Here is a 14,603-nt window from a genome sequence, read left to right as displayed (position 1 = left end):
CAGGCAAAGATCCAAGAAAACAATAATCTCAAGAGAAGGCTTAAACTGAAATTTAAATTCTTTGTGTTAACAGTAAGTGACAACCATATGAGTGTGATAAAAATACACACACACACAACTGCAGGGGAATTTAACCTATTTGTATGAGAATTATATCTGAGCTGCACTAGATTAAACTAAACTCTTTGTTAAAAGACATGACTAAGGATCTTCTTAAATTCAGCATATATATACTGAAGTTTGGATCACAGGTTTAAATGTTTATGGCCAGCTTGAAACTGGCATTTTCATAAGTTTTTAAGACCACTGTTCTCAGTTCTTATGCTTGTCATAGATGGGCAATTATACTTATCATCAAGTAAATTGGATTAATTTCAAAGCATCCCTTTAGGTAAATGTCACCTGAAAGGTTGTTTTCTATAAGAAATCAGGTGGTTTTGTAGTTCAAGTTATTTATTTAGAGGATAAATGTTAGTAAAACAAGGCAGTATGTTGTTTCTACACAGTCAACAAGTCTGATTGGATACATGCATTTATGCAAAAACTAGTGTTTTGTCTTCGCAAGGGGTTGGTCTTGAATTAAGAATAGGTTTTATTATTAGTAGAAGAGACTGAGGTAATAGGGGGAAAGATGGAGCTGAGCCATTATAATTTGTAGTTTTATACTGTACCTTGTTATTCTCTTCAGTTCATCTGATATTACCCTGCATGAGAGTTTATGGCATATTTGATTTCATTCATTTCACTGCTTAATCATCCCTAAATGTCTATGTATATGCATTTATCTTTTTTTGGTCATTCTAGAAGATGCCTTTTTTTTCCTTTGTGTTGCTGGTACCTGTAAAGCTCTGTTCTTCATTATATCCAACATGTCAACTGGAAAACAGGAAAAAAATAGCTCTGAATACTATTGTGTACCTTAGATTGTTTTCCCTAATATTCTTTAAATACATACACAAACATATAAATTAGGATTAAAAAGGAAATAAGATATTTTAATTGCAGAAATATATAAACAAATATTTTTACATGTAGATATACCATTACAAATTTATTTCCTCTTACTATGAAATGCTATGCTTGTAAACTTTATAGAAAACTTCAGGTGAGAGAGAAATTTGGTTTGGCATCAGAAATTTTCTCTGTATAGCAGTCTGCAGATATCTACGAAAAACTAATACAGGGTTTGATTTAGATTTACAGTTCATCAGGCTGTATATACTGAAATTAGTTGAAAAAATTTCCTTGATAAATATTTTCTGTTCGTCATTTGCAATAGACATCTGGAGGTTTTATTCTACTGTTCTTTATCAGGAATTACAATGCTGTAAGTGTGTGTAAATAAATTTCAAGTATACTAAATCAATAGGTGAAATATCTTAATGCTATTCAAGAGGAAGAAAATGTGAAGGGATCGTGTTGATCAATTTTCAAATTGAGTTTTTGTCATAGAATCACAGAATGGTTTGGATTGGAAGGGACCTTAAAGATCATCTAACTCCAAGCCTCTGCTATGAGCAGGGCCACCCTCCACTAGACCACGTTGCCCAAAGCCCCATCCGACCTGGCCTTGAACACTTCCAGGGAGCGGACATCCACAGCTTCTCTGGGCAACCTGTTCCAGTGCCTCACCACCGTCACAGACAAGAATTTTTCCTCATATCTAATCTAAATCTACCTCCTTCAGCTTAAAGCCATTACCCTTTGTCCTGTCACTCCATTGCCCTTGTAAACAGTCCCTCTCCAGCTTTCCTGTAGGCTCCCTTCAGGTACTGGAAGGCTGCATTAGGGTCTCCCCGGACCCTTCTCTTTTCCAGGCTGAACAACCCCAACTCTCTCAACTTGTCCTCACAGGAGAGGTGCTCCAGCCCTCTCATCATCTTCGTGACCCTCCTTTAGACCTGTTTCAACAGGTCCATGTCGTTCTTATGTTGGAGACTCCAGAGCTGGATGCAGTACTCCAGGTGAGGTCTCACAAGGGGCAGAATCACCTCCCTCAACCTGCTGGTCACACTTCTTTTAATGCAGCCCAGGATACAGTTGGCTTTCTGGGCTGCACCACAGCTGCACATTGCCAACTAATGTTGAGCTTCTTGTCCACCGACATCCCCAAGTCCTTCTCCTCAGGGCTGCTCTCAATCCATTCTCTGCACAGCCTGTAGTTGTGTTTGGGATTGCACTGACTGATGTGTGGGACCTTGCACTTGGCCGTGTTGAACTTCAGGCGGTTCTCATGGGCCCACCTCTCAAGCCTGTCAAGGTCCCTCCGGATGGCATCCCTTCCTTCCAGCATGTCAACCACACCACACAGCTTGGTGTTGTCAGCAAACTTGCTGAGGATGCACTCAATCCCACTGTGCATGTCGCTGACAAAGATGTTAAGCAGTGCCAGTCCCCAATACCAACCCCTGAGGAACACCACTCATCACTGATCTCCACTTGAACATTGAGCCGTTGACCACAACTCTTTGAGTGCGACCATCCAGCCAATTCCTTATCCATCCATCTATTCTTCTATGTCTCTCCAATTTAGACACAAGGATGTCGTGCGGCTCAGTGTCAAATGCTTTGCAGAAGTGCAGGTGGTTGCACTTTCCTTATCCACCATTCTGTAACCCTGTGGTGGGTTGACCCTGGCTGGAGGCCAGGTGCCCACCACAGCGGCTGTATCACTCCCCCTCCTTAGACAGACAGGGGAGAAAAGGTATAACGAAAAGCTTGTGGGTCAAGATAAGGACAGGGAGACATCACTCAGTAATTATTGTCATGAGCAAAGCAGACTAAACTTGGAGAAAAATTCATCTAATTTATTACCAAGCAAAACAGAGTAGAGCAATGAGAAATAAAACCAAATCTTAAAACACCTCCCCTCACCCCTCCCATCTTTGCAGTCTTAACTTCACTCCTGGTTTCAACCCCCCCTGCAGCAGCACACGAGGATGGGGAATGGGGGTTACAGACAGTTGATCACACATTGTTTCTGCCACTCCTTCATCCTTGGGGAGAACTCCCTTGCTCCAACATGGAGTCCCTCTCACGGGAGACAGTCCTTCATGAACTTCTCCAATGTGAGTCCTTCCCACGGGCTACAGTCCTTCACCAGCTGCTCCAGCGTAGGTCTCTCCCACAGGGTGCAGACCTTCAGGAACAGACTGCTCCAGCGTGGGTCCCCCATGGGGTCACAAGTCCTGCCAGCAAACCTGCTCCAGCCTGGGCTCCTCTCTCCACAGGTCCACAGGTCCTGCCAGGAGCTTGCTCCAGCGTGGGCTTCCCACGGGGTCACAGCCTCCTTTGGGTGCCTCCACCTGCTCCGGCGTGGGGTTGTCTGTGGGCTACAGGTGGAATCTCTATACCCCTCATCCTTCCTCCATGGGCTGCAGGGGGACAGCCTGCCTCACCATGGTCTTCACCACGGGCTGCAGGGGAATCTTGCTCCGGCACCTGGAGCGCCTCCTGCCCCTCCTTCTGCACTGACCTGGGTGTCTGCAGAGTTTGTTACATCTTCTCACTCCTCCCTCTGGCTGCAAAAGCTCTCTCTAATTTGGTTTTTTCCTTCTTAAATATGTTATCACAGAGACGCTGATTGGCTTGGCCTTGGCCAGCAGTGGGTCCGTCTTGGAGCTGGCTGGCATTGGCTCTGTCAGACACAGGGGAAGCTTCTAGCAGCTTCTTGCAGAAGCCACCCCTGTAGCCCCTCCACTACCAAAACCTTGCCACGCAAACCCAATACAAACCCCATCACAGAAAACCACCAAATTTGTCAGGCATGATGTTCCCTTAGTGAAGCCATGCTGGCTGTCACCAATCACCCCCTTATTTTCCATGTGCCTGAGCATAGTTTCCAGGAGGATCTGCTCCATGATCTTGCCAGGCACAGAGGTGAGACTGACTGGTCTGTAGTTCCCTGGGTCTTCCTTTTTTCCCCTTCTAAAAATGGGGGTTATGTTTCTCCTTTTCCAGTCAGTGGAAACTTCACTGGACTGCCAGAACTTCTCAAATATGATGGAGAGTGGCTTTGCAACTTCATCCACCAGTTCCCTCAAGACCTGCGGATGCATCTCATCAGGTCGCATGGCCTTGTGCACCTTCAGGTTCCTTAGATGGTCTCAAACCTGATCTTCTACAGTGGGCGGTTCTGCATTCTCCCAGTCCCTGCCTTTGCCTTCTGTGACCTGGGCAGCGTGGATCAAGCACTTGCTGGTGAAGACTGAGAGGAAAAAAGTCATTGAGTACCTCAGCCTTCTCCATATCCTGGATAACCAGCTCTCCTGTTTCCTTCCAGAGGGGACCCACATTTTTCCTCATCTTCCTTTTATCACTGACATACCTATAGAGGCTTTTCTTGTTGCCCTGGCTGTCCCTGGCCAGACTTAATTCTATGAGGGCTTTTGCTTTCATAACCTGATCCCTGGCTGCTCAGACAGTTTCTCTGTATTTCTCCCAGGCTACCTGACCTTGCTTCCACCCTCTGTAGGCTTCCTTGTTGTGCTTGAGTTTGTCCAGGAGCTCCTTGTTCATCCATGTAGGCCTCTGGGCGTTTTTGCCTGATGACTTCTTTGCTGGGATGCATTGCTCCTGAGCTTGGAGGATGTGACCCTCGAATACTACCCAGCTTTCTGGGGCCCCTTTTCGCTCCAGGGCTTTGTTCCATGGTACTCTACCAAGCAGGTCGCTGAAGAGGCCAAAGTCTGCTCTCCTGAAGTCCATGGTAGTGAGGTTGCTGTGCGTCCTCCTTGCTGCCCTGAGGTTCTTGAACTCCACCATTATGTCATGGTCACTGCAGCCAAGGCTGCCCTTGAGCTTCACATTCCCCACCAGCCCCTCCTTGTTGGTGAGAACAAGCTCCAGCATGGCACCTGTCCTTGTTGTCTCTTCTGTCACTTGTGCTGTTAAATAATTAATTTGTCATGGCAGTGGATATTCTGCAAGGAACAAACTCTTGAAAAAATGGGAAGGAGAGTAGCTGTTGTCCAGATATTACATTTTTTCTACAGAGTTTTTTTCCTGATTGACAAGATGGACTGTGTTTAAAGTAAAAATGTTACCTTTTTTTCCCTATTGCAAGGTCAAGGATTTGATTTCTAGCTACTTCAGCCTACAAAACAGGAAAACTGTGAATTTGTCTATAGGCAATATTTGTCTATATTTGTCTACTCTGTAACAAATACTCAAAGAATATTAATACACATAATAATAGTTCAGCTGCTCCAAGAAAGATCTTCAGAAATCAAGGTAAACTTGTTAAAGGAATTTCAACAGTTTTCATTTCTCATGTTAACATTAGAGTTTTTATTTCTGTTACCCTGCTTTCCCTGGCTCCGTAGTAAAACAAAATTGAAACAAAAATGTTTGGACTCACTGTTTGCCCAGTACAGTGTTGTGTTTTTCATTTCAGCAAGTAGCAAATCATTCTACTTGCTGAGAAAGCAATACATCTGAAATATTTCATGGAAGTGTTTTGCTTGGTATTTCAGAAGTCACAAATGATCTCCAAAATGATACTAAATCATAAAACCAAATTTAATTTGTTTAACCAAATATGTTTCATTATTCAGAGGAGGAACCTCCCCCAAACAGTGTTGTCGAAGAGTATCTTCAGGAAAAGAGAAAATACGAAGACAAGCGGAAGCAGCAGCCAAAGAAAGGGGTTTCTCGCGAAGATCAGGTAATAATTTGACAACCTGGTGAAAAAAATTCCAGAAAAAGTTCTGAAAATGCTTCTCTCTTCATTTGTGTAAAGCTAAAGTTTTAAAATCCATTATGTTACATTTTCCATTAAAAGAATCTCATTATTTGTAAAAATAAATATGGACTCTTCAGTCCCCTGTTTTGATTTCCTAGGTAGACAGATAAGTGACGTTTCAATTGTGTTTGAAGATGCTATCAGTTTAGTCACTAAAATCTCCCAAAAGGAAATGCTATGCATGCAGAAGTATCCTTGATTACATTTACGGAAGTTTGCATTTCTGTAGAGTGCTTTCCTTGGCTCTGCATCTTGCTGTAAGATAACATTGGGATAGAAGTTTGCATACTTGACATCTGTCCAAGCTGGGTTTTTTAACATTCTAAATTATGTTTTAAAGAGATTAAATTCTTCCATACCTTTTGGTGTTGTGAAATGAACAGAAATAGTTTTTAACTGAACTGTAAAAAGAAAATCCTTTTTAAATATAATGAAAATTATTTTTCAAAATTAGGATGTAAGTAGACTTTAGTATGCAAATATGAGGAAAGTAAAATTTGACATAATTTTTTTTTTCTAAAATAAGAAAGTTTGAAACTGTTAAATATATGAATCTGCCTGTGAAGTGGAAAATGCCATTAACTTAAAATCTGTGTGTTACATCAGACGCATTGGTTTATAAGTGTATGTCAATTCAGCTATGAAGATGTTCATATTCAACTGTTGAAGCTAGAAGAGATTGGAAACTTGAAGTTTAGTAACTTCAAAGCAGTGGTTGGCAAACCTTTATACATGCGGCAAGCTGATTTAGCTCTAAACTAAGAAGTTTGTGGAAACTTTGTACATTCAAAAGCCCTTTAATTTTGAATCAAAGAATACTAAAGCTCTGTTGGCAATGTGGATCAAGGGACGTAAAACCACTTCTAATGAATTTATATCAGCCCTGTCCTGGACATCATAGGAAGACAAGATGAGATGACAAGAATGTATATTTCAGTAGATCTGAATTTTATTCATGTAACCCTGCTGGGAACTATTCAACAATAATTAATCAAGTTCTTTGTAATCCATTTCACTTGTGGAGAGCCTCTTCTAGCCTTGCATCCCTCCTACCTGGTCTTACAGCACAATACCATTTTCCATCCTCTGTACAAGAGTTAAAGAAGAGGGGGAAAGGTATGTGTCTCCTTACAATACCATATATTGGAGGTCCAACCCTTAAAATTGTACAAGGGTCAATTCATAAAGTTATTTGATCCACAGTATGGCATCTAATCACTGTAAAAATGCTTACTAAGATATTTTGAAATTATTTCTTATCACCAGATCTATTCACAGGAATGCTGGCACCAGATAAATTAGACAATACACAAGGAACGTGACTTTGGTTGGTCCCAATTTCATGTAAAAAGGGTTAGTTTTTGTTCTTCTGATGGCCTACGCAGAGACTTGCTGTCTCAGATGTTGCCAAGTACGGGGTTTGTTTGCAATTGTATGGAAAGCTATCGAACTTGAATGATTTGCAGGCCGAAATATCTTTGAAATTTTCCTCTCTCCCATCTTAAACAGAAGATTAAACAGAAAATAAAGAAAATAAATGCAAAAAACCTTCCAGAACCTGCCTTTGGCAGTACTAAAATATGTTTTTGAAAGAATTGGAAAGCCAGGAAACTCCTAAAGTTAAGATTGCTCCCAGAACGAAATTTGATTCCAGTGAACACTTCTGGTATTTCCTATTTCTGTTTTCTATTCTTGTTTAGTTTTTATTCTTTTAGATTTGAAAAACTTGACCAAACACAACTAAACAGCCATACAGAGGTGTTTTACAACATAGGTGGCCAGCCTGTCACCTACAGATCAAATGCAGCCTGCCACATAAATTCAGTCAAGCGTTTATTCCCTGATGCTTTCCTTTCCAGGAATGTCTCAAATATCACCAAGAAATAAGCTGTCAGCTGTGCGAACTATTCTTATGTCTGCCCTTTTTTTTTTTTTTTTTAAGAGCCCCCTCTCCCGTCACAAGGCTCAGACATACAATTCTTGTATAATCAAAATCTCATTCCAGGTGATCAGAAACAAGACCTGCGGTACTATCTTTAGGTGCCACCTGAGATTTGATGACTTCATTTTAGCTGAAAGACCAGGCAGTGTCAGCTGGACAATTAAATAACAAATACAAATCAGTATGAGCTTAATGTATGCAGCATAAGAACCTGTATCTGTAGAATAAGGTGGTTCATTGTAGCTGAGTCAAAAGCTTTGAATTTTTTTCAATGTCAGTGCATAATTTAAAAGATCAGCAATGTAAAGTATATAAATATCAGTCAAACTGGGTCTTCAGAGCTTGAATGATCTGTAAATTATACAATGGATTGCTTTATGAGAAGAAAATAGGAGGTTCAAACAGTAAAATTCTTTGTCAGCAGTGTTGTTTAATCAGCTATTTTATTCTCTAAGTAGCCACAAGTTTTTGTTCCTTAAATATGCATTTTGATTTCACTAGCCAGCCAGACAAGCACGCTCTCAATGTGTTCCCGCTCTCTTGCTCCTCTGCCCGCTGCCTCTCACTCTCTCACTTGCTTCTCTACAGTGTTTCTTTCAAATTCATGTGAAAGATCTCTCTTCCATCTCATTGTACTATTTCTCAAAATAATAATAATTTAAAGATGTTGTATCTATCTGCTGTTGTGTATAAATATATATAACTTATCTAAAACCATGTATTTAATTTCAGACTCTTGCGCTGTTGGACCGATTTAAATCAAAGTTAACCCAGGCAATTGAAGAAACTCCTGAAAATGAAGTTTCTGAACCTGAAGTAGATAATGACGAAGGATGGTGAGTTTTTTGGATTTGAATTTCTGTGTTTACTGTTGGAAATCGTACTGCACTAACATAGTCTCACTTTCAGGAGTAAATTTAAGGAGTAGCAGAAACACCAAATGTGAAGACAGCTGCTGCAGCGGGAGTCAGCTTAAATGTCCTGGTTTAGCACTCTGGAAAATTAGGCAGGAGAGTAGAAGACATTTTGCTTTGTGTAGTTGTAAGTCCAACTAAAACTCTGTGTTGGGGGTGGTAAGTATTTTAAAGAGTGATGGATGAGATTAAGATAGGCTGATAGACTCATCTGAAGTGTAGGGTGACCCCAAGGAAGTGGGGTAGCACTGGAACTGATAAAGCACTGCAGAAGTTATGACCTCAATACCTCCCAGTCAGGGAAGCAACTTGTACCATGTTGTCTCATGTTCATCTTCCATCCAAAGAAGCAACCATAGGTCGGGACGGGAGTAAAATCATTATGTTTTGAATTGTCATCCTGAAGTCCTAGACTGCAAGCTGTTAGATGATAATAAACTATCTGCATAAAACAACTGGAAAAAAAGAAAAAAAACATAGCAAAAATGCTTTGTAAAGACAGATCATCTTTTGTTTATGAGGCGAGCAGTATAGCTGATCTAATAATATAGGCTGTATCTGCCTACAACTTTTTCCTTAGTTATATGCATAAGTCATCACAGCTACAGCAAAACTACCACTAAAACAGAAACTTCAGGAAAAGTTCTTGGCAAGTGTTTTAAGACAGCCAATATTTCTGTATCTCAGATAACGTAAAATTACTAAGTGAAAATACGTCAGGTGCACCGTTATGATCTTCCTAAAGGCTCCTTTCTTGGGAGAGGGAAACCAATAGGATAGCTACCTGCCCCAAAAATCTCCAAACTAGCACCGCTATCTAGACCTGAAAAAAATTTAATTACAATAGGGAGAAAAATTAAAATGCACAAACATATACATTAGACACTCTTTTTAAATAGAAAATAAATGATATAACTAAATGTGATTAAAGCATCCTGGTATTTGTTTTGAGAGGACTCATACAAAACAGTAGATAACCATGTTAATGAAGTTGTTTTTCTCAGATGAGAAGACTTAGCATTTGTAGGAAATGCAAATTATCTAAATAACTTAGTTATTTTTACTGTCATTCTACAAATGAAGAAGGTGTGCATACTGAAGTGAGAAAAGACACCATAAAAAGACTGAGGGAAGGTGATATATGGAAGGAAAATGTTTTTTACATCTTAACTCACTTTTTTCCCCACATGTTGATAAATTAAATTCTTCAACTATCTGGAAATTACAGATCAAGTTGCAGTAAGCTATATTTTAAAAATGTTTATTTTTAATACATTGAATCAGATTATCTTAAGACTATTTGAAGATACATTCCATAAAAATAGGTTTTTTTAAAAAATTAAAAAATTTAGGCCATGAAAGGTAAGCTGAATTGCAAATCCTGAGACCAGTTGTGTTGAGACTAAAATTTTAGATCACTCTTAGATACCTTTTGCTTTCTTGCTTGTATCATATACGTAATGAATCATTGCATATATTTTAATTTAGTAAGATAAAGCTACACAAAGTCTGCAACTTCACCTTCACACCTTCTTTCTTTTCACTGAATCGAGGTGAGACCTCACAAGGGAAATTCTAGGATTTGCAGAAAACTTCAGACACGTGTACTGGCAGAAAGACTAACATTAGTAGTATAGCACTTAGATAAGAATTCTTGTAGTTTATAAAACAACATTTTTACATAAGTAGTGTGTAATGAATGCATTTATTTTTTCAGTGTTTGTGGGCATTAATGTAGTCTGCTTTCATCTTGATATCTTGATAACTTAAGCATTACTAAGTAGGCTATTAAAAATCCTGCGATTCTTTCAAAACAATAGCAATTCAAATATTTTGCTTTTTATTTTATTGATTGTAGTCTTGATTTAGAATTATTTAATTTTTTGAGCATTTCTGGTAGCTTTAGAATCTACCCAAACACAACACACCCCAGCCCCCACGCCTCACTCTCTATTTATTTATTTATTTAACCTAAGAAGAACAAAACATAGTATTTTAAAATACAAACACAGGTCAGGTTTCTGACGTGTAAGTTTTCTTTCTGCTTTAAATGTTAATTCCATTATCTGGAAATACAGCCTTGCTTTCTTTGCTTATATTCTTTGGCTATTTTAACAGATAAATCAAAACACAAACATCTTGGCTTTGGATTATTGTTTCTGAAACAACAGAGAAAATAATTTCCTAGATCTTGTCCCTTTCAGGATAACTCTTATTACTAACCTGCTATTATTTTAAGTTTTCTCTTGTCACCATCTATTTGGTTGCTTCTTCAAACCACATAGTCTTCCTTCATTATGTCTTTTGCTATCTCAGGCTCTTTGAGGATGAGGGATAACATACAACATAAATTTTGAGGTCCTTGGATTTCACTGATATTTTGAGATCCTTCTGAGCTACCTACATGCTTCTAAGTTCTCCAAGAATTATAGAATAGACTATTGTTTCAGTTGAAAGGGACCTACAGCTATCATCTGGTCCAACTGCCTGACCAATTCAAGGCTGACCAAAAGCTATATTATGAAGGGCATTGTCCAAATGCCTCTTAAACCCTGACAGACTTGGGGGGGGATCAACCACCTCTCTAGGAAGCCTGTTCCAGTACTTGACCCCCCTCTCAGTAAAGAAATGCTTCCTCATGTCCAGTCTAAACCTCCCTTATGCAGCCTTACCATGAACCTGAAGGACTGGTATTCATGTCTGTTATTTTCTTGTCACAGTTATATTACTGTGACAGAGTCTTTTAAAGACTTTTACAGAGTCCAACCACTATCTTTCCCATTCCTTTCTGAGTAACTACTGACATCTAATTGGCTATAATTCTGTTCTCTGTAAGTAATTCATACCAAATGAGGAAGTATTGCAATTTCACATTATGAAGTTGTATTTTTGTTCAGAAAATAATACTGCATTATTAATGGCACTAAAATGAAGACTTAGACTAATATGAAACTACATAATAGACTAATAATTAACATCATATTATTAATTTTGCTGCATAGTAAATGTGCATGTTAACTTTACAGACAGATGAGACAGTATTTTCAAAGGATTTGCTTTGAAGCTAAATAAATTGTAAAATGTACATGTTACCCAAATTGCCTACAAACACATTCGACATTAACAAAGCAATGAAGTCTTCTGAAAGCTATTCATGATTGTTAGAATTGCTTGGAAAGTTAAATTTGGTATTTTGGGATAAGACTTTACGTTTTCAATGTCTTTGTTCTGTTGGAATATTTGAGATAACTACAGTGACTGTACATTTTAAAATTCTTTGTTAATTCCAATCTACCCCTTGAAAGACAGTAATTCTACTTTATTTTATTTTTGTTAAATATAATTACTATATGGCATATGCATATGTGATACACACAAATTATGTGATTCCTCCAGGCCATTTTGTAGGTTATGGTTGCTGTTTTTATGGAAGCAAAAGCCTGGAGTATGCTGTGCTCTACGGTCAGGGTGTGTTATCTGAGGTAAAATGATTGCCTCTAAGACATTGTATGTGTCCCCGTGAGTGGCCACACATTGAGATATAATTTTCATTTTCTGTCAAGATAGAAACCATTACCAATTTGTTATGTTTTCTTTTATTTGGCAACTTCTCTCTGCATATTTGGCTGAGCTGCTGTATTGGCATGGAGCATAGCAGACGTTTGGGCACTTTTCAGCAGCATTCTACTTTTTATGCAAGAAAAAAAGAAGAAATATGACTCTATTGTAAACAGTGTGTATGGTGTTTGATAATTATTACCAGATTTTACTGTCTAAGAAGGCATCTGAGGAAGTGTTGTGAAGAGAGCTGAAGAAAAATGCATACTACTAAGTTTTAACATGAAATACCAGAATCTTTGCTGAGACATTCTATTGCAAACTCTACTGCTATGTGAGAACGATTATATATATGTCTGCAGCAATCAAAATCCAATTTCCCCTACAGAATTGAAAAGTATCAAAATAAACATAGTATGTACTGCCAGAAAGGGTACCCATAACAATAAAAATGTCTGTAAACAAGTAGACAGACACATTTTTATCAGTTACAGCTATAGTAAACCCCAGATTTCAGTCCAGAAAGTGTAATGGCCATTGCAGATAATGAAACTGGTGCTGCAGATCCTGTGAACATGACATAAAATGTTTTCCATAGAGAGAATCCAGCTATGGGAGAAAAAAAAAAATCAGATGCAATCAAGTATATTCAAAGATTGATTGTCTTAGTTAATCTGTGTGAAAGAGTGATACTTAGCACTCTGAAACACCCTCCCATCAAGTAATTCTGAGAGTTCTGAGTGGTTCATCTTTCTTTCAAAGCATGAAATCTGAGACTAAATACAACACTCAGCTAAATCTTTGTCAGTGTTGAATGGAAGGATTACTTTAGTTGTCATTGTTTCTTTCATGCCTGGTTTCTAATCTCTTCTAAGCCACAAATCTTTTCCCACTGAACATGTCCTAACCTAGCTCTGTCCTGTACCCATGCTGTTGATTGCTCTAATTGAAATTCAGCCATTGCACTCTCTGAATTTCATAACAGAATTCTCTGTTTTTCATACTACTTCTCCTGTTTGCCAAAATCACATAAATTCTAAATACTCCCAATAAAATTTCAAAACACTTCTTCGCAAAACTTCATATTATACATACATCCTGTAATTATATTCTTCTCCAGTAAAGCCATAAGTGGAAGTGTACTAACCAACCCTACAACATTAATCTTTTCACTTTGACGTTAAACTGTGACTATCTACTCCTAAAAATAGGGCTCTCCAGCTGAATTTTTACCAGCGCTACATCCTTGTGAAAAGTAAGAAATATATATCTACACTTTTCCACATGGACTGTTGTTCTATGTGGAAGGAACAGATTCTCTGCTATGAAAATCCACCTGCCATATCCTTAACCAAAATTCTGGACTGTCTTCCACTCTTCTTTTTCTGATCTTCGAAAACAAGTAGAGGCTTCCTAAAACTGCTAGATTTATTGACGTATTGAATTATTTCTATTCCTATGAGAAATTTTACAATCCTGACAGTTTTTGAGTTGATGGAATATTCTGCAGAAAAGAATCCACCATCTTCCTTCTTCAAAGCTCACCTGGTCACCAAGTCACCTTACCGTATTTCTATGAAGTGTCCCCATTGTTTGTGCATTCTCACAGATAAAATGCACAAGAATGTTTATGAACCAGCTCCAGTACCATTCTTGAATTTAAAGCCTAATTGTTGTGATCAAGTAACCCAAAACTCAAGAGTAGCACTCCATACCACTAAAAAACCAATTACATTGCACACTGAACCAGTCAAGTTTAGAGTACCTTATAAAAGCTGGAAGACACATAGGCTAGCAAATCATGGTGATTTTTTTTTTTTTTTTTTTTTTTTGTGGATTAATTGAAAAGATATGTCCATCCATTCACTTCTAAACAAACTACAGGCTTAGTTGAAGCACATAATAAGTAATAGGCAGCAAATACTAGAAGAACACCAGAAGATGTTGATATATAAACATTGCATTGAGGCGATATTCAGTTCTGTTCTTGCTTGAAAACTGTTTCCATGGTGATAATCTGAGTCCTGGTAAGTGTGGTTTTGCATTATTGTTACTTCTTCAGTTTGTAGTTTGGATTTGATGGAAGATGCCTGATTCATCCTGCGGGACCTTCAATGTTCAGTGCAGAAACTGGAATATTACCATGTGAAAGCTATTCATTACCAGATGAACATGATTATATGAATGAAGTGCATTTAAACTATTGTTGCCCACTAGGGAAGGAGCCAAAGTTTGTATCATCCTCAGTAGAGGTGTTTGGCCTATTACTAATCCCATCAATTCACAAGTCAGGGCTCCAAGTGAACCTCCAGTTGATTTTAGAGTTTGTGTTACAGTGGAGCCTGGTAATTTTTCCTTCATTCTGCACCCAGCTAGAAGTTTAGGCTTTCATCTTCTGGATTCAGGTCTCATCACTGGCCTCTATCCGCTCTCAGTAACGTACTCT

The 14,603-nt window shown here is 38.6% G+C and overlaps 1 protein-coding gene across 1 annotated transcript in view; it reads left to right on the top strand.

The window, feature by feature from the left end:
• The window catches only part of CWC27 (CWC27 spliceosome associated cyclophilin), a 128,905-nt gene that overhangs the window by 101,680 nt on the left and 12,622 nt on the right, over window positions 1-14,603 (top strand). Inside the window, exons 12-13 of the mRNA XM_075739432.1 lie at window positions 5,556-5,665; window positions 8,418-8,521. Of these exons, the coding sequence (XP_075595547.1) occupies window positions 5,556-5,665; window positions 8,418-8,521 (214 nt within the window). The remainder of the gene's footprint in view (window positions 1-5,555; window positions 5,666-8,417; window positions 8,522-14,603) is intronic.

Source organism: Balearica regulorum, chromosome Z, assembly GCF_011004875.1.
Source record: "Balearica regulorum gibbericeps isolate bBalReg1 chromosome Z, bBalReg1.pri, whole genome shotgun sequence".
Taxonomy (NCBI): Eukaryota; Metazoa; Chordata; class Aves; order Gruiformes; family Gruidae; genus Balearica; species Balearica regulorum.
Note: the sequence above shows the minus strand (reverse complement) of the source record. Positions and strands in the feature narration are given on the sequence as shown.